This window comes from Scyliorhinus canicula, chromosome 12 (assembly GCF_902713615.1).
Source record: "Scyliorhinus canicula chromosome 12, sScyCan1.1, whole genome shotgun sequence".
NCBI lineage: Eukaryota > Metazoa > Chordata > Chondrichthyes > Carcharhiniformes > Scyliorhinidae > Scyliorhinus > Scyliorhinus canicula.
Genome location: NC_052157.1, coordinates 30,162,278 through 30,183,265, shown reverse-complemented (window position 1 = coordinate 30,183,265; position 20,988 = coordinate 30,162,278). Strand labels below are relative to the sequence as shown.

At 43.2% G+C, this 20,988-nt stretch overlaps 1 protein-coding gene across 14 annotated transcripts in view; it reads left to right on the top strand.

Moving 5' to 3' along the window:
• tcf12 (transcription factor 12) overlaps window positions 1–20,988 on the top strand; it is a 367,875-nt gene that overhangs the window by 130,643 nt on the left and 216,244 nt on the right. Inside the window, exon 1 of one of the 14 annotated variants that reach the window (XM_038813415.1) lies at window positions 13,122–13,318. The exons of 12 other annotated variants lie outside the window; for them this stretch is intronic. Coding sequence is in view for 1 of the 2 variants with exons in the window: in XM_038813411.1 (XP_038669339.1) it covers window positions 16,136–16,166 (31 nt within the window). In the remaining variant the exon portion in view is untranslated. Of the gene's footprint in view, window positions 1–13,121; window positions 13,319–16,060; window positions 16,167–20,988 lie in introns of those variants that run through there. One more of the 14 variants, XM_038813411.1, reaches the window with a different exon arrangement.

Here is a 20,988-nt window from a genome sequence, read left to right as displayed (position 1 = left end):
CTTGGCCTCCAGCGCCCTCAAGCTAGGGAAGCTCCCATCCGCTCAATCCCCACCCTCTGCCATATCCGAAACCCCCCCGTCCAACCTCCCCGGGGCAATCCGATGGTTGTCACATATCGGGGACCAGACTGATGCTCCTGTTGTCCCACGTGCCTTCTCCACTGTCCCCAGATCCGAAGGGCCGCCACCACTACAGGACTGATGACGAAGCACGCCGGCGGGAACGGCAGAAGCGCTGTCACCAACGACCCAGACTGGTACCCCTACATGAGGCTGCCTCAACCCGCTCCCAAGCCGACCCTCCCCCTACCACCCACTTCCTTATCATGGCTATGTCAGCCGCCCAATAATAGTTGCTGAAATTCGGCAGTGCAATCAGCTCGAGCATCACCCTCTTCACTCGTGGGGACTTGCCCGCCCATACAAAACCTAAAATGATCTTGCTTACCCTCTTTAAAAAACGAACGTGGAATGAAAATGGAGATACACTGGAACACGAATAAGAACCCCGGGAGGACCGTCATTTTAACTGTCTGTACTCTCCCAGCTAACGATAGCGGGAGCGCATCCCACCTCCAGAACTCCCCTCTCAATTTTTCTACCAGCCGAGACAGGTTCAGCTTGTGCAGTCGACCCCAATCCCACGCCACTTGTATTCCCAGGTACCTGAAACTGTTCCCAACTAACCGGAATGGCAGCCCCCTCAGCCGGTCCCCTTGGCCCCGCTCCTGAACTACAAACATTTAACTTTTTGGCATATTCAATTTGTACCCCCGAATGCAGGCCGAATTCCCTCAGGGTCGCCATGATTCCGTCCATCCCCGCCATCGGGTCCAAAACGTACGAGAGCAGGTCATCTCTATGCTGCTTTCCCCTCCTGGAATCAGCCCCTTCCAACCCTCTGAAGCCCTCAGAGCAATTGCGGCTCTATAGCTAGCGCAAACAGCAGTGGGGAGGGGGGGGTCACCCCTGTCTCATCCCACGTTGCAGTCTAAAATAGTTGGAAGTCGTCCTGTTTGTCCTCACACTTGCCTCCGGGGCCTGATATAGCAGCCTGACCCAGTCGATGAAACCCACCCCAAATCCATACCGTCCCAGCACCTCCCATAAGTAGTCCCCACTCTACCCGATCAAATGCCTTCTCTGCGTCCATTGCCACCACTAGCTCCACCTCCTTTCCCTCTGGGGCATCATGATCACATTGAGCAATCATCTTATTCGCCGCCAGTTGCCTACCTTTAACGAACCCTGTTTGAGCCTCCCTAATAAGACTCGGCACACAATCCTCATTCCTAGTGGTCAGAAGCTTTGTCAGCAGTTTAGCATCCACGTTAAGAAAGGAGATCGGCCTATAAGACCCACACGACTCTGGGTTCTTGTCCCGTTTTAAAATCAAGGAGATGGTAGCCTGCGACATGGTCTGGGGCAGCACCCCTCTGTCCCTTGCCTCATTAAAAACTTGACCAGCAGCGTCCCCAATATCCTGGAGAACTTTTTATAAAATTCTACCGGGTACCCATCCGGCCCTGGGGCTTTACCTGATTGCATGGCCTTTAAGCCCTCAAATATCTCCCCTGATCGGTGCGCCCAGCCCTTCTACTAGCTCCCTACCCACTTTTGGGAATGTCAGGCCGTCTAAGAAGCGTCTCATCCCCTCCGGCCCCGCGGGGCCTCCGAGCTATAGTTTGCTTTTAAAGTCCTTGAAAGCCCTGTTCACTCCCACCGCATCCCCTACCAAGTTACCGCCTCCAACCACCACTTTACCTATTGCCCTAGCCGCCTCCCTCTTTCTGAGCTGCTGAGCCAGCATTCTGCTGGCTTTCTCTCCATGTTCATATACCGCACCCCTCGCCTTTCTGAGCTGCTCCACTGCCTTACCCCTGGACACCACCCCAAACTCCGCCTGCAGTCTCCTCCGTTCCCTTGAGCTCTGCACTCGGGGTCCCCGCATACCTCCTGTCAATCTGCAGAATCTTCGCTAACAGCCGGTCCGTTTCTGCCCTGTCCGTCTTGTTCCTGTGAGCCCTGATTGAAATCAGCTCCCCTCTCCCCACTGCCTTGAGTGCTTCCCACACCACCGCTGCTGAGACTTCCCCTGTATCGTTGACCTGCAGGTAGTTTTGTATACACTGCCTCACCCTCTCGCACACCACTTTGTCTGCCAGCAGTCCCACAACCAGCCTCCACTGTGGGCGCTGGAAGCTCTCTTCACTCACCTGTAGCTCGACCCAATGCGGGGCATGGTCGGAAATGGTGATTGCCGAATACTGCTCATCAACCACCCCATCCTATTGAAGTCCCCTCCCATCACCAGCTTGTGGGATTCCAGGTCGGGTATCTTCCCCAGCACCCTCTTTATGAAATCCACATCATCCCAGTTTGGCGTGTATATGTTGATCAGGACAACCTTCATACACCCTTCCTCTGCCACACCATGTACACCTTCGAATACTCACTTAGAGGTCGTCAATTTACACACTTTCCAATAAACTGCAATTCTTTTAGGATTTAGGAAAGCATAACAGTAGGTCATGAACTGAAGCACCAGAAGTCTTGTCACCTGCATTTTTTGCAGACCGCCTCATTTAAGGAAGTACTTGGATTCACTCGGTGCCTCCCACTATGCTTGAATTTGGCAGGAGACCTCGTATTAAAGATCTGCAATCTGTCGAGCAACATGTTTGCCTTGCCTGTGGTAAGCTTAAGTTTTTTTTAACACCCCAGATTTTGTCAGGCAATTTTGGCAATGCGATCTTTAAAATTTGGGATGAGGGTGCCACTGGGCCAGCATATATTGCCAGTCCCTAATTGCCCTTGAACTGAGTGAGTGGCTGGTTAAGGGTCAACCACATTGCTGTGGGCCTGGACTCGCATGTAGGCCAGACAAGGTAAGGATGGAAGATTTCCTTCCCTGAACGACATTCGTGAACCAGGTGGGTTTTCATAACAATCAAAAATGATTTCATGGTCATCATTTAGACTTTTAATTCGTATTTAAATTTGTATTTAATTAAAATTCCACCACCTGCTTAGTGGGATTCGAACCTGGGTCCGCTAAGCATTACTCTGGGTCTCCAGATAACTAGTCCTCTGATCCTCTGTGGTAAACCCCCTTTCTCCATTCACTTTAAACAGTGTAAATTTTCTACTGTGCTATGTATGAGCATGAATCTCATTGCTGGACTGTTTTGTTTAATGGTGGCTAAATGCTTACACCCTGACATTAGTAGGGAAAGTGAAGTATTTGATCTCAAACCAGTCAAGTTCATCTTTTTTTTTCTTTGCTCCCGTAATATTTCTGTATCAACAACAATCATTGTAACCTTGCATTTCTTCAGATGTAAAGTGAAATAGAAATATGTGTTCTACGCAGAAATATGTTTTGTGTAGCTGCGCACAACTTGATGACCTATATCCTGAGGAATCTCTCTTGCTGGGATTGGCGGGATTGGCTGACTTTGAAGTCCTGCTGAATTGGTTTCTTTGCTAAATCATGTGAATGCTAAGGGAGTATTTCTGCTGGCTTAAACCCAGAGGACAGGTTTGTGATGCAGAGTTAATACAGTTGAGGTCAGTTATTTCAAGGCAACTTGAATCAATTTGCTTTAAGTGAATGGTGATAGATGATACTATCTGCAGCTTGTACCGCTGTAATCTAATAAACTGCCTATTTTACTAAACAAAATCAAGTTAGCACGCCAACCTGGGATAACTAACTTGAATTCTGCATTACATGCATGATTATTTTTAGATCACAGCAATGCTTTAATTCCTAGTTATTCATATTACAGTTAGACACTTTGATAGGTGAGTTACTGTATGAGAAGGCTGAACTTCTCTGGGCCAAATTCCTTTGTCAATCCTGTCTGTGGAAACTCTTTAACATTCTGATATTTTTACAGATCAATGATTGTTTTTCCATAAACTTGCTTTGAAAGTAAAACTTTGTGGCCCTTTTTCTGAATAGAATTTGACTGTCCTACTTAAGTTGACCGTTGAACAATTCCGCTTCTAATGACCCCAACAATCGATTAATGCTACTCAGTTTCTGGAAACAAAACCTTGTATTTAAGTAGCACTTTTATGAACTCAGTTCACCTCGAGTGCTTTGCAGCAAATTAAGTATTTTTGAAGTTTGGGCACTGTTGTAACATAGGAAACACAACCGATAATTTGTGCACAGCTAGGTTTGGCACGCAGTCCTATGAAAATGATTAGGTAACCTCTTATAACGATGTTGTTTGAGGGATAAATGTAGATTCAAGAACTACCCTGCACTTCGAGTGGTGTAATGGGATCGTTTGGTTACATGTGAAGGAGCATTCGGAGCCTTAATTTTAAGTCTCACTTCACTGAGTTTATGTGGAAAGTATGAGAAATTTGAAATTCATCCTTCCGAGATTTGATCTCTGGTTGTGAGACGAGTGTGGATTCCAAACTATGTATTTAACCTGCTATTTATACTATTAGTGTGGTGAAACTGGACTGATTCAGATCGAAACAGAAATGCACATGCACTGCTGCTGTGCGAAATCCCAGTCGCAAATGAGTTTGGGATGTTTTCGACTACATTGGGGGACATAAGAACATAAGAACTAGGAGCAGGAGTAGGCCATCTGGCCCCTCGAGCCTGCTCCGCCATTCAATGAGATCATGGCTGATCTTTTGTGGACTCGGCTCCACTTTCCGGCCCGAACACCATAACCCTTAATCCCTTTATTCTTCAAAAAACTATCTTTATCTTAAAAACATGTAATGAAGGAGCCTCAACTGCTTCACTGAGCAAGGAATTCCATAGATTCACAACCCTTTGGGTGAAGAAGTTCCTCCTAAACTCAGTCCTAAATCTACTTCCCCTTATTTTGAGGCTATGTCCCCAGTTCTGCTTTCACCTGCCAGTGGAAACAACCTGCCCGCATCTATCCTATCTATTTCCTTCATAATTTTAAATGTTTCTATAAGATCCCCCCTCATCCTTCTAAATTCCAATGAGTACAGTTCCAGTCTACTCAACCTCTCCTCATAATCCAACCCCTTCAGCTCTGGGATTAACCTAGTGAATCTCCTCTGCACACCCTCCAGTGCCAGTATGTCCTTTCTCAAGTAAGGAGACCAAAACTGAACACAATACTCCAGATGTGGCCTCACTAACACCTTATACAATTGCAACATAACCTCCCCAGTCTTAAACTCCATCCCTCTAGCAATGAAGGACAAAATTCCATTTGCCTTCTTAATCACCTGTAAACCAACTTTCTGTGACTCATGCACTAGCACACCCAGGTCTCTCTGCACAGCGGCATGCTTTAATATTTTATCGTTTAAATAATAATCCCGTTTGCTGTTATTCCTACCAAAATGGATAACCTCACATTTGTCAACATTGTATTCCATCTGCCAGACCCTAGCCCATTCACTTAACCTATCCAAATCCCTCTGCAGACTTCCAGTATCCTCTGCACTTTTCGCTTTACCACTCATCTTAGTGTCATCTGCAAACTTGGACACATTGCCCTTGGTCCCTAACTCCAAATCATCTATGTAAATTGTGAACAATTGTGGGCCCAACACTGATCCCTGGGGGACACCACTAGCTACTGATTGCCAACCAGAGAAACACCCATTAATCCCCACTCTTTGCTTTCTATTAATTAACCAATCCTCTATCCGTGCTACTACTTTACCCGTAATGCCATGCATCTTTATCTTATGCAGCAACCTTTTGTGTGGCACCTTGTCAAAGGCTTTCTGGAAATCCAGATATACCACATCCATTGGCTCCCCGTCATCTACTGCACTGGTAATGTCCTCAAAAAATTCCACTAAATTAGTTAGGCACGACCTGCCCTTTATGAACCCATGCTGCGTCTGCCCAATGGGACAATTTCTATCCAGATGCCTTGCTATTTCTTTCTTGACGATAGATTCCAGCATCTTCCCTACTACCGAAGTTAAGCTCACTGGCCTATAATTTCCTGCTCTCTGCCTACCTCCTTTTTTAAACAGTGGTGTCACGTTTGCTAATTTCCAATCCACCGGGACCACCCCAGAGTCTAGTGAATTTTGGTAAATCATCATTAGTGCATCTGCAATTTCCCTAGCCATTTCTTTTAGCACATTGGGATGCATTCCATCAGGGCCAGGAGACTTTTCTATCTTTAGCCCCATTAGCTTGCCCATCACTACCTCCTTAGTGATAACAATCCTCTCAAGGTCCTCACCTGCCATAGCCTCATTTCTATCAGGGACGAGGCAGGGGTGCCCGCTCTCCCCGTTGCTCTTTGCCTTGGCAATAGAGACACTAGCAATGGTGCTTGGGGATTTGTGGGGGGTGCCGCCGATCCTTCTGTTACACATTTCAGACCCATTGGGGGATTTTGGAAGATTCTGGCCAACATTATCATAAAAACAAACCAAAGCAGAAGGAAAATCATACAACATTATAAATAACCAACACTCTCTCGGTACAAGTTGAACATGGGAAAGAGCGAGGTGTTCTTGATTGAGGCTAGACTGCAGGAGAGGCGATTAGGGGAGCGTTGATCTTTCATTCCACTATTTTTATGGGCGGCACGGTAGCACAGTGATTCGTACTGTTGCTTCACAGCTCCAGGGTCCTGGCTCAGATTCCCGGCTTGGGTCACTGTCTGTGTGGAGTCTGCAGGTTCTTCCTGTGTCTGCGTGGGTTTTTTTCCAGGTGCTCTGGTTTCCTCCTACAAGACCCCAAAGATGTGCTTGTTAGGTGAATTGGACATTCTGAATTCTACCTCTGTGTACCCAAACAGGCGCCGGAATGTGGTGACTAGGGGATTTTCACAGTAACTTCATTGCAGTGTTAATGTAAGTCTACTTGTGACACTAATAAAGATTATTAGTGGTGGCGAATTAGACACCTAGGTGTTCAGGTGACACGGGTTTTGGCGCAGTTGCACAAGTTGAATTTGACCCGGTTGATGGACCAGATGAAGAGGAACTTTATTATAATAATAATCTTTTATTGTCACAAGTTGGGGGAGAGGGGAAATGTAAGGGGTTGAAATGGGATTGATAGGATGGGGGGAGGGTCAATGGGGAGTGAGTGTTGGTTATTTATAATGTTTTATGATTTTCCTTCTGCTTTGGTTTGTTTTTATGATAATGTTGGAATAAAATGTTTTTTAAAAAAGCAATGCACATGCAGACTACAGTTTTGAAGCTATTGTCTTTGTGTTGGTGCATTGGTGAAAACTTTAGAGATATGGAATTTGTAAATCATAGCTGTCATAGCTTACTGAATTATTGTCTTTAATGTGTTTGATTTCTGAAGTTAATCAGCAGGGAGAGAGTTTTCATAATTGTCTTGACAGACTTGGGTGCATTTTGTCTCTCCTTGATCTTGTTGCCAGACCCTGTTTAGATTTGCTGTGTTGACATATATCATGAAAGCAACTCTGATAAGATAACCAAGGCACAAATGAGTTTGCGGTGGAGTGATGGGTAGTGGAGTTAAGAATTCGACGAGTGGACAGAAAAAAAAGAGAAGTGCTCGTCACCTCAGATGTTAGAAAATAATGTGTCTGATGCAAGTGTTTAATTTGCAAGTTGGGAGTATTTGTAGCATGGTATGGAATCTTTGGGCTTACAGTATATTGTCATGTTCCATTATTATTAATTTTGAGTCAATATTTTAAAAGATTTCAGTTTATTAAAATGGCCATTGTATGGCAAAATTATGTTGCATTTTGGCTTCCTATCTCCATACAGTCCCAAGCATCAAGCAAATACCTAATTAAATATAGACCTGCATTGCCATCTGGAGAATTCACACACCCCTCTGTTTAAGGATGGACCAACAACTGAAGAGCGATAGCATTCCAGCTGGCTCAAATTTCTGTTCAACCATGGACAAAAGAAACCTCGCATCCTATCGGGCTGCATCACAGCCTGGTATGGCAACTGCTCGGCCCAGGACTACAAGGAACTTCAGAGAGTTGTGAACACAGCCCAGTCCATCACACAAACCTGCCTCCCATCCATTGACTCCATTTACACGTCCCGCTGCCTGGAGAAAGCGGGAAGCATAATCAAAGACCCCTCCCACCCGGCTTACTCATTCTTCCAACTTCTTCCATCGGGCAGGAGATACAGAAGTCTGAGAACACGCACGAACAAACTCAAAAATAGCTTCTTCCCTTGCTGTTACCAGACTACTGAACGACCCTCTTATGGACTGACCTCATTAACATTACACCCTGTATGCTTCAACCGATGCCAATGCTTATGTAGTTACATTGTATACCTTGTGTTGCCCTATTATGTATTCTCATGTATTTTCTTGAATTTTGTTTAATTCCCTTTTCGTCCATGTACTGAATGATCTGTTGAGCTGCTTGCAGAAAAATACTTTTCACAATACCTCGGTACACGTGACAATAAACAAATCCAATCCAATCCAATCAAAACTCAATTTGTTTTTGATGAAAGCATCCAAACAAGATGGGGTGGATTAAAAAGTGCTAAACGTCAATACACCACCCCTTTTTTGAAAAGAAAATTGAATGTGTGCAAGTCACATTCTGTGGTTTTTCTTTAAAATTCAGCAAGCAGCTACTTAGAGAACTCAATTGGACAACTATCTAACCTGCTGCAAGTCGTAGGTAATGAACAGTTATACCGTGAAAGTGGGGAAAGGGATTGTCCCCAACCTGTTCTAATGTAAAGCTCACCTGCGAACCATCTTTCTGGATGTTTTCTGCCATAAGAGGCTTGACAGCCACTGGAAATCCTCTGCTTTACCAGCCCTTCGCTTCAACCAAAGCAAGTCATCTGAGGAACAATAGGTCTGCAGTGAAAGAGACTGCTAATCAGTCCCAAATTGTAATTGTATTTTTTGTTCCCCCTCATCTATAATTCATCTTTGTGTGGGTGAGTTGATCAGAAGCAGTGAGAAAACACACAAATTTCCAAGGTCTTATACTTTGTCCTTTATGAAGCGTTAGCCTTGTCTAATTGTTCTCCTTTCACATCAGGTTCTGAAGCTACTTTCTGTAAATGTTCCTGTGCATTCCCAATTGTCGCAGCATAAGTAAAAGGCTGATTTGGCCAGGCTGTCTCCATTAGTGTTAATTTAGAGTTTCTTTAGCCATGTTCTGAGATTCCAAAGTAGGTAGTCTTTATTGTTGAAGTTGGTGGAGAGATTTCTGTTTCTGACCGTGGTTTTTGGGGAGCGACCAGGTATCCGCCCACAATTGTCCGTGATTGAGGAAGTAGTAGGATGGTATGTATTCCTTAATTGATTTTTTTTTTCCCATGAAGCATTTTAAGTTTTTGCTTTAATCATTAATATTAATGCATGATCTCCACAGTGTAATTTGTCGGGTTACAAATTCTGTCTTAGTTTTATTTTAAGCATCTCTGAAAATGTTTACATATGATGGGATGGCGTAACTCTGGTACTTTTTCCACCTTGCTATTCTTCATGCTTGTGTCAATATCGTGACTCAGCAGGCTGTTATAGGGACATTACAGCTGAGGTTCATTGTCCTTGCAGAATATTTCTTACTGATGTTCTGGTGATCAGGTTTTTTTGCCCTTAACTGTACTCTTGGGGCCCATTTGCAAGGAAGCTATTTGAAAGTTTCATTAACTCTTACATTGTGGATTTATTATACGAGGCTTTCCTGACACTTGTGGTATTGCAGTTTATATTCTATGGTTGACCCTAATTTACATAGTTTCCTCCTCCGTTATTCATTTTCTTCAAGTTGCCTCATTCTTGCAAAACCATGCACCTTTTCTAGCTAACGGTGCTGGTGTCAAACTTGCTCCCTATCTGCTACCACTCAAATTAATAGCTTCCAGAATCCATTTGATGTGAAGAATTAACACATCTGCTACTCATACTATTCTCCTTCCATAACATTTTGACTTGGCTTGGATCCTTAAAAATTCTATTTTCTACCCACCCTCCCATTGTTCTTTGAACTGGGCCATCTTTTTTAATATCTTCATTGTGCATGTTTGGCATTATTTTGCAGTTGTGAGGCTCAGACTGGGAATTCTGTGCAGCATTGGGAGCGGAATATGGGACGATATTGTGCCGCATTCTGAAGTGGCAGAACACTTTGTGTAGTAAGCTGTACCAATGTACTGCTTCCATGATTTTTCTTTCACACAATCATTTGGACAGATTTTTATAACGCTGCTGAATATGAAACCACTGAGCAGTTGATTTTTGTATTGAAAAATGTCTTGTTTAGCTTCCTGATTTACATTGACACAATTAGCAAAGACATAACCTCAACAAATCACTTTCATACTGCTTTGTTCCAAATTTCAGTTTCTTCTTAACGGGTTGTTCACCAGAGTCCCTGGAACTCTGGATAAGGCTCACACCAGCATTGCTTTGTCCTGACTTGGACTCTCCTGTAAGCTCTCTCCACAGATTCAGTTGTGAGACCCTGGCCTGTTTGTGGCTCTCTTTTTCTTAGTACACATTTAGTTTCCCCCACAGTCCTGTTGGTTGCTTGCTTGCTGGCAGCTAAAAAATGTAGGAATCTCTCCTCCATGATTTCACGCCCAGCTGTACAGAGTGGCCAATGCCAGTGTATGTGCTGGGTGCGTGACCTGCTCTCTGCCACCGCTTCTGACTCTATTGTTTGTATTTAAAGGCTGGTTGCAGCTGGCCGCCTTAAAATACGGTCATGGCCTTTGGGCGCTTCTCTCGTAATCGGGAACAAGGCGACCTGTTGCTCCGCGACCCACCCAACACCTGCCCGCGACCCACCCGCAGGTCACGACACTGAGTTTGAAAAATCCTGCATGAGACGAACCCTCAATTTTTTTCTGGTACTGTTTGCAAGAAGCCTCCTTTAAATATCATCTCTTTGCCACTATTTGGTAGTCTGTAAGTACAGTGCTAATATGGCAATTGGTCACTTATGGTTTACCATCATGTACAAGTAACAGCTTTGCTTGGCACCATGGCACATGCTGATTTGTTACTTAAAAATGTCTAATTAATATGGAGAAGTGCCTGGAATTTTAATAAAGCAGCAAATGTTTATTGTCTACATCTTAACTAATTTGATACTCTGGGATCCAAAGGATTAGGCAGTCACCATATTCTAACATGCAGAATCCAATAGGCATGTTCTTCAGTGTTCTTTGGTTGTAAATTGGGCAGTGAATGTTTATTTTAATTTTCAAGAACTTGTACAAGATCTTTCTGAATTATGGATTCCTACTGGAAGCCTACACAGGATCAAAATATGATCCAATTGCCTGGAACATTATAAAGATACCTCCATAATCTCAGTACCACATATGGTTGATTTAGAATGCTGATATCTATCCTTCACATGATTTTTACAATTGCAATTCATCTTCAGTCCTTAAAATAACTTTATAGGTACTGAGTTAAAATTCTTCACTGCATCAGTTGAGCAGAGGGAAATTCTTCCAACACGCTGATGATGAATCTAGAGAGAATTATCCAGAATTATTCTCAACCCTCTAATGTTAACACTTAATAAAATAATGATAGACCAATTTGATTAATACTTGAAATACCGAGATAGAATATTATCCCTGGATTGTTTTGCTTTCTTCATTGCCCATTTCACTACCACTCTCAATCAATAGCAGTCATGGTTGGTTAAAAAAACAAATCTACAAGTGCTCAAAATGAGCAACAGAATTTAAGTGAACAAGTCCATAATACTGTCAAATTCCCCACTAAATAGTTTTTACGTGGATACATCATCTCCAGTTTGGGAAACCTCTCGCGCATTATTGATATAACAATAGAGTTCAGGAATCTCGTGAAACCTGGAATTTAGCCATTGTGCGTAGGGATCTTCCTGCTTTACATACTGATGGTACCTTTAACATTAAGAATGACATTTGAGATCACATCACTCGCCATTTTATTAACAAGTAATAGTATTGTGAATGTGAGCACTATGTCACTGTTGTGCTATGTTAATACTAATGTGGTCTGAGGTATTGAGATAACCAGACAGTAATTGTTGTTAGGTGGTGCAGTGAAAATTTACAGTGGTGCTATAATGTTAAATGCAAATTTACCTATATGTGGTAAAGTTTGGTATGGCCAGTGTTATGTAAAACAAGGCCTACAAGTATTGATGAGACCCTATATGCGGGAGACGATTGTAAGTAAGGGAAGCATTGGAAGTGTTCGTTATTCAAAATTGTAGTTCAGCTCTGCATAGAAAGAGAGCATGCCTTGTCGGTTGCCAAATCCATGCTGATTCTGTGGCATTCAGCTCGTGTATACAATGTATTGGGCAAAATGTAGCTCTGCCCTGAACTAGACTAAATGAATTCTGTTCACACTGAGAAATTACACTCGTCTGATTTTCATTTTCTTCTGATGAGACATAATGGGTTTTCAGGAAATTAAATTACAGTCATTTAATGATAACAGAGTGTGGTGGGCTTTAATTGCCTAAGGTTTGTGTGTATTAGAAATGTATATTATAGCTATGTTATGCTGCCTGACTATCAGAAGATATATAAATAAATGGCCTGTTTTTTTCTGTCTGGTGTTCTAATTGTGCCTTAAGGCTTATCAGAGTTCAGCATCAAGTTAATGCCCTGTGCACAGTCACTGCAGCAGGTGTCTGCTTGGTTTTGAATTCCCTGGAGGGGCAGTTTTCCTCCTTCCAGCTAACAGCTGTGGTTGGGGCAGTGATTGTCATTGTTTGATCAGGTGCAGAATCTGTCAGGTAGAATAGGTCACATGTGCTTCCCAGACTCTGCTTGCACTTGCTCGAGTTCCTTCTCAACCTGTACTGTCCCTCCCATGCACATTTGCTTGTTTCACCCCCTCCTCCCTCCTTTGGCTCCTCCTCCTTTGCACATTTATGTATCCTTATTGGTGCCTGTTTTAAAATGAGACCATTACTACGGTTTGCGATTAACATCCTCTTAGTTTGTCGTTTTAACATTTTTGTTAATAGCCTGTGTTGCTTAAAAGTACAACTATGAGAGTGGTGAGGGAGAATAAGTATTGTACAGAGTAAACAATGAATAATAATCAGGTATTTCACTGTGACTTATCCTAATGAATGCTCGTCCTTTCTAATTGGACTCAGGAACACTTCTTGAAACTTGCCTTCCCTGGTGATACCAGCATCCATAAAGAAATTCATTTAAAAAAGAACAAATGCATGGAACAAAGTAAAATGCTTTGAATCGTTTGGATTTTAAAAGTGTCCGTGTCTGAAAGAAATGTTCATACAGAATGCCATTTTTAAAGGATCTTGATGATGGAGCATTTTTTGAAGCATTGCAGTACGTTTGGTGGAAACAAAAAGTAAGTGCTTATAGTGTTAAAACACTAAAAAGCTGTTTTGTGTAAGAGGTCAAAATTTAGACATTTGAAGTGGAAAACGCTGTGAAATGTCAATATGAAATAGATATAGAAAGCTAAAGCCCAACAATTTTAAATTCAGACATATAAAGTGAAATGTCTTTGTTTGTTAAGATGTGGAGATGCCGGCGTTGGACTGGGGTGAGCACAGTAAGAAGTCTTACAACACCAGGTTAAAGTCCTACAACCTGGTGTTGTAAGACTTCTTACTTTGTTTGTTAAGGGTACAGTTGGCTGCAAGTGGTACGCATTTCAGTTAACAGATTTATCAGTGTGCATACAGAAGGCAAGCTTTCTGCCTGTGACCTACTCTTTCATGGTGCTGCTGTCTCTCCTGTAGTGGTACACAGCTGCACAGGGTCAGCTGTATGAAATTCTGGGAGTTTGTATTTCAATCGGCGCTAATAAAGCTGGAGAGGTAAAGGTATGGGATGCAGATCGGTGTTGAGGTAACACAGGTGTTGAGGTAACACAGGTGTTGAGGTAAAACAGCCCATTTGGCAGCTGGTAAAAAGCATTGCTGATAAGTCTAACTGTTAGCATTTCAAATAGTGAATGGATCACAGCAACAGTCTGATTGCATTGTAATTCCTGTAATTTCCTGTATACACAGAAAATACATTTTGCATAATTTATTTCAAGAAAGTTAGAAATCTTTAGTCTTGGTGTGAATGGTCTTTGTAAATAACCTTTCTTTATGTGAAGTGTTGAAATTTCATATTGTGTTTACATTTGTTGCAATCCATCAGTTAGTATCATGGAAAGCATTCGATAATCACTCGTCAATTTATGTAGAATAAATTCTACATAAATTCACCGTGGTGCAGTGGTTAGCACTACTGTCTCACGGTGCCAAGGTTCCAGGGTCGATCCCGGCTCTGGGTCACTGCCCGTGTGTAGTTTGCACATTCTCCTCGTTTTTGCGTGGGTTTCGCCCCCACAACCCAAAGATGTGCAGGCTAGGTGGATTGGCCACACTAAATTGCCCCTTAATTGGAAATAATGAATTTAAATTATTTAAATTATGGGGAATATTAACTTACTGCATTCTATTGACTGCATATTCTGTTTACAGTACAAACAGCATGAAAATATATTTGGAAACAAAAACTGAATTGTGGAGTAAAATATTCCTTAGTTCTTAGTTTTGTAAATGGTTAAATCTTTAGGCACTGGAAGCGGAAAAAGAAAGTGTGCAAATGTGCGCCACTAAACTGAGGCTTCTGTTCATTGGAAGTTGTGAAAGGTAACTTTGTGAAGGGCAGAATTTAAGAGATGTGGGGTGGAGGGGCCGAATTGTGAACTAAGATGATGGGAGAAGCAGTAGGTTAGCGATATTGGGATGAATCGTCTAGGTAGGATGATCACTGGGGAAGGGAGTTGAGATGTAAGGGAACATTGTCCCACGTCAAACAATGGGTGCTGCAGCGGGAATTGATGGACATGTAGGTCATGTAATGTTAAAAGGAGTGTTCTGCCCATCTCAAGTTCCTTGCCAGACATGATTGTTTTTATCCACTGGCGCGAAGTATTCCCATGAAAATGTATCCATTTTTAACCAACTTTCTTTGGCAAGGCCTTTTGAAGCCTTTGTTTGATTTTAACTTTTCACTTGGGTGGGGGAGGTTACTTTTTTTAGTATTTCATCTAGTTCAGTTGGGAAATTGGCAGGATTCTATTCCTCAAGCAATAAATTTGCCTCACCCATTTCTAATTGATTCATTCAAGTAAAATGCTTTTAATTGCACCGTTTAGGAAAAAAAAATCCTTGAATTTTGAAGTTGGAATTTGCTGATGTGCAGAGTTCAGTATCATTTACAACTCTTAGTACTGGAGAGATGCCACACACAGCTAGAACCGGGCGACACTCTGGCTGGGCTGAGAAGGGACAAGAAATATCCAGGGCACAAAAGTGCCTGCCAGTGATCATCTCCAACAAGAGAGAAATTAACCATATCCCTTGGCATTCAGTAGCATTGCGATCACTGAATCCCCCGCTATCAACAATCTGGGGTTAGCATTGAGCAAAAACTTAATTTGGCCAGCCATATAAATGTGGCTGCAAGAACAGGTCAAAAGACAGCCTGGCTCTGCAAAACCTGTCCTCCATCTACAACGCATAACTCAGGAGGGTGATGAGCGTGATGAAATGCCCTCAACTTGCCTGGGTGAGTGCAACTCCAATAACATTAAGTTCAATACCATGAAGGATAAATCAGATTGCTTGCCCCCTCCACTGCCTCATGAACCATGTTTAACATATACTCTACGTCTGTAAGGACAAGGGAACAGCTTCATATTGCACCATAACTTTTGAATTCCCATTCAAGTTGCATGCCATCTTGACTTGGAACAATATAACTCTTCCTGTCGAGTTGCTGGGTCAAAATCCTGAAACAATTTCCCTAACAGCACTGAGTATACCTACACCACATGCAATGCCCTGGTTCAAGAAGGCAGTCACTGTGTACGTTTGAGGGATTGGCAACAAATGCTGCGTTGCCAATGGCTCTGCGATTTCAAGAATGAATTTAAAAAACTTTACATATCTGCTACAGTTATATACTGATGAAGTCCGACAGGAAAAGCTGTAGTAAGGTTAACACTAAATTCTGAAGCAAGAATGAAAACAAAGTTGCTCAAATTGTTTTGCTTTCCAGGATTATGAAAATATTAGAACATGCAACTGAAAGACATGAGGGAGGAGCTCGCTAGAGTTGATTGGAAGGGGAGCCTAGCAGGGAAGACGATGGAACAGCAATGGCGGGGGATTTTGCGGAATGCTTGGGAGGTACAACAGAAATTCATTTCGAGGAGAAGGAAACATGCAAAGGGACAGACAAGGCAACCACAGAAAATAGAAGCTGGAGGAGGCCATTCGGCCCTTCGAGCGTGCTGCACCATTCATTATGATGAAAGCGGATAATCAAGTTCAATACCCTGATCTCACGTTCTCCCCCACGTCCCCTGATCTCTTTAGTCCCAAGAGCTATATCTAATTTGTCCTTAAAATGATACAACATTTTGGCCTCGACTACTTTCTGTGGTAGCGAATTCCATCGATTCATCACTCTCTCTGGGTGAAGAAATTTCTCATCACCTCAGTCCTAACAGGTTTACCCCTTACCATGGCTGACAAGGGAAGTCAGGGACAGCATAAAAGCAAAAGAAAAGTACATATACAATGTGGCAAGGGTTAGTGGGAAGCCAGAGAGGAAGCCTTTAAAAGCAAGCAGAGCGCAATTGAAGATGAAATATGAGTGTAAGCTAGCGAATAATATAAAAGAAGATTGCAAGACTTATTTTCGATATATACAAGATAAAAGAGGAAACAATGGACGTTAGATCACTGGAAAATGAGGCTGTAGAAGTAGTAATGTGGTACAAATAAATGGTAGAGGAACTAAGTTATTACTAGTGTCTTCATGTTGGAAGATACTAGTGTCATGTCAGAACTTTGAGAGTCGAGGGCAGAAGTGAGTGCAGTGGCCATCACTGGGAAGAAGGTGCTGAGGAAGTTGAAAGATCTGAAGGCTGATAAATCACCCGACTCGATGGATTACACCCCAGGGTTCTGAAGGAGATAGCTAGGAGATTGTGGTGATTTTTCAGGAATCACTAGAGTTGGGGAGGGTCCCAGAGGACTGTAAAATAGCTAATGTAACACCCCTGTTTAAGAAATGAGGAGGCAGAAGACGAGAAATTGTAGGCCGGTAAGCCTGTCTTCGGTGATTGGTAAGGAGTCCATTATTAAGGATGTTATTTCGGAGTACTTGGAAGTGCATAGTAAAATAGTAAGCATTGCTTTGTCAAGTGGAGGTCATGCTGACAAATTTGTTAGAATTCTTTGAGGAGCTAATGAGGAAGTGAGACAAAGGGGAGCCAGTGGACGTGATCTATTTGAATTTTCAGAAGGCCTTTGACAACGTGCCATACAGGAGGCTATGAAATAAGATAAGAGCTCATAGTGTTAGGGGTGAGGTACTTGTAATAGCCCACACAGCCTACGGGGTGGGAATGATTATCTTCCCCATGGCCCTAGCGGAGCAAGAGCTCCCCCGCTAGGGGCAGGGGATCTCTGTTGATCTCTGTATAAAAGATCGGCCAGTTAGGTACCGACCAGAAAGGGAGCAGGGTTGTGTATATATTGTGCTGTAAATAAAAATTTAGTTTATTTTACTTATTGTGGACTCCGTGTCCTTAGTAAACTGGCGACGGGGAGTAAACTGGCCTGCTGTTGAGTGCTGTGACCTACTCAACTGAGCCACTGTCGCGATTTTCAGGACCCAGATCTGGATTTGCATGATTAGCCATGCCTCTGTTTGCACAGTTAGATGCATTTGAAAATGAAAAATGAAATGAAAATCGCTTATTGTCACAAGTTGGCTTCAAATGAAGTTACTGTGAAAAGCTCCTAGTCGCCACATTCCGACGCCTGTTCGGGGAGTCTGGTGCGGGAATTGAACCGTGCTGCTGGCCTGCCTTGGTCTGCTTTAAAAGCCAGCGATTTAACCTTGAGCTAATCCAGACACCAGTGTTGAAGACTGGAACCAGTATGCAGGAAGGACCAACAACATAACTGAAAACGAGTGCCAGTCAGTTATACTGTTGACGGTCTGCGGAGCGCATACATTCGGGGTGATCCGGAGTATCTTGTACCCGGCAACAGCAGATATGCAATCGTTCAATCAACATGTGGCACAGTGCGACACTCTAACATGACTCCGTCGGTAATCATTCAAAGATATCAGTTTAATGCAGTGGAGCGATCCCCTGTTGAGTCTGTCACCCGAGTTTGTACCACAGCTGCAGAAGATAGTGAGTTTTGTGAGTCTGAAACTGCTGTATCCAATATACTTCACGATTGTTTGGTCTGCGGTGTAAATAATATGGAAATGCAGAAGAAACATTTGGCCAAAATCTTCTTGACATTTCTGCAGGCACTGCAGATATCCTTCTCCTGGCGCCCTAGCAATATAAGGGATGGAGGTGAATGTTTTGGGACATCAACCCTCACATGATATCTCGGTGGCCCGAACCGAATGCCGTGGTGACTCTGGCTATTGGGCGAAGAGCCGGCTGTGGAAATGTGCAATGTCACTGGGCCTGACTGAAGGCAATTCTGACCCATGTGTGACTTGTGGCCGCTGCTCTGGGCATATTCCCGGTCAGCAAGAAGGCAGCACTCCAGGCGCTCTGTTTGAGGTAGGCATCAGCCCCAGGGCCGGGCCTTGCATCTGGATGACCCAGAAGAGGCCGAGATGCAACCGATCAGCTTCCTGTGTGGCCCCTATTCGCATTTTAATACAGGTGGATGACCATATGCTCCAAATGGAGTTGGATGTGGGAGCTGCCATTTCTGTGGTAGTGCAGAGCACCGTTGATTTTCAAGAATGAGGTGTGCATACTTTGATTTTGGCTGACAAGCTGGCTTGTTTGGCCACTTGTTGGGGGGGGGGGTGTTTATGACTAAATATTGTGGGGTCCACCCTTGCTCGGATAGTTTATGGGTGCCAATCAATTCTCCTTTCCCTCATTGTTGTGCAAGGAAACGGTCCTAGCCTGTTGGGCTACACCAGCTGCAGTTGGATTGGCAACATACCCTTCCTGTGGGATCTGGGGATCTGACGGTCTGTGTGCGGTATTGAGCAAGCTCCTTGAGGTTTCCAGCTAGGCTTAGATACAATTAAAAGGGCTGTGGCCAAGATCCAGGTGGACCCAGAGGCCCTACCCTATTTCTTTTGTGCCCGCCCAGTTCCCTATGCTGTGGTGGAGAAAGTAGAGACCAAGCTTCGCCGTTTGGAGAGGTTGAGTGGGGGATCTTTAACGTCTTCTGTATAAAAAAAAAAAATCCTTCCGGCCACAAAGGGTACCCTGTGTATATATTGTGCTGTAAGTAAAAGCTTTGTTTATTTTTCTTGGTGGGTCTCCGTGTCCTTATTCAAGTACTGGCGTGGATAAAGGATTGGTTGATTGGCAAAGGCAGAGAATGAGGATAAAGGGGTATTTTTCAGGATGGCAACTGGTGGTGACTAGTCGTGTTGTGCAGGGGTCAGTTTTGGGACCATAGCTATTCACGATATACATTAAAGATCTGGAAAAAGGAACTGGGGAGAGCGTTGTTGCAAAGTTTGCAGATCATACAAAGATTTGTGGTGGGTCAGGTAATGTTGAGAAAGTGGAGAGGCTGCAGGAGGACTTGGACAGGCTAGGAGAGTGGACTAAGAAGTGTCAGATGGAATGTAGTGTGGAAATGTGAGTTTATGCACTTTGATAGGCAGAATAGAGGCATGGACTAGTTTCTAAATGGGAAAAAGCTTCAGAAATCTGGAACACAAAGGGACTTAGGAGTCCTACTTGGTTGGCATGCAGGTTCAGTCGGCAGTTAGGAAGGCAAATGCAATGTTAGTATTCATTTTGAGAGGGCGAGAATACAAGACAGTGATGTACTGCTGAGGCTGTGTAAAGCTCTGGTCAGATTCATTTGGAATATTGTGAACAGTTTTGGGTCCCATATCTGAAGAAGAATGTGCTGGCCTTGGAAAGGTTCCAGAGGAGGTTCACAAGAATGATCCCGGGACTGAAGGTCTTGTCATAAGAGCGGTTGAGGATCTGATTCCATACTCAATGGAGTTTAGAAGGGGGGAATCCCATTGAAACTTGCAGAATACTGATATGCCTAGATAGAATGGACTTGGAGAAGATGTTTCCACTGGCAGGAGAGTCGGGAACCTGAGGGCAGAGCTTCAGACTGAAGGGGTGGCCATTTGAAACTGAGATGAGGAATTTCTTCAGCCAGTGGGTGGCGAATCTGTGGAGCTCTTTGTTGCAGAAGGCTGTCGAGGACATGTCACTGACTGTCTTTAAGATGGAGATACATAAGTTCTTGATTAATAAGGGGTTATGCGGAGAAGGCAGGAGAATAGGGATGAGAAACATAGAAGTCATGATCGTATGGTGAAGCAGACTCGTTGGGCTGAATGGCCAAATTCTGCTTCTGTCTTTTTTGTTAAACTTTATGGAAAGCCAATTTAGAAATGCTAATTGGAGAGTAATTGGAACTTTTTCTTGCATTATGTAGTTAAGCTTTTTTGTGAGTTTGTATTAACCTCCTTTTATCGAATGACATTTGTGAATCTTTGGAGACAGTATTTTATTGTTTAGGCAGGCATTTTAAATATGAGCTTCTTTATAAATGTGTGAGAATTTATTTTTATACGCAACACATTTTGCCACTTGGCTGTGGCTGTCACTGTCAAATTGTTTTTTTTTTCCCTAGCCAGGAAATCTGTGCAGAGTTGAAGCAATATCTATTTGTAGATACTGTGGTTCAAGTCGAGAAGCACTGAAATGAAGGTTGCAACCCAGCAACAATATCTTCTGCAGTAGCAACATTATGAACTATGCATATTGAAAGGTCAACTGCAGAGCCGTGAAGTCATAACCGTTGCCAGCAAGACATTGCTGCTACTTTTCAGAAATGACAAGTTGAATTCAAAACTGCATTGACATTTTTCTGTCTGTTTTCTTGAATTCTTAATCTTAATTCAAGCTCCAGATAGTTTTTGGCAGTCCATAATGTTGTTCATTCAACCAGTTGTGATATTTTAAAA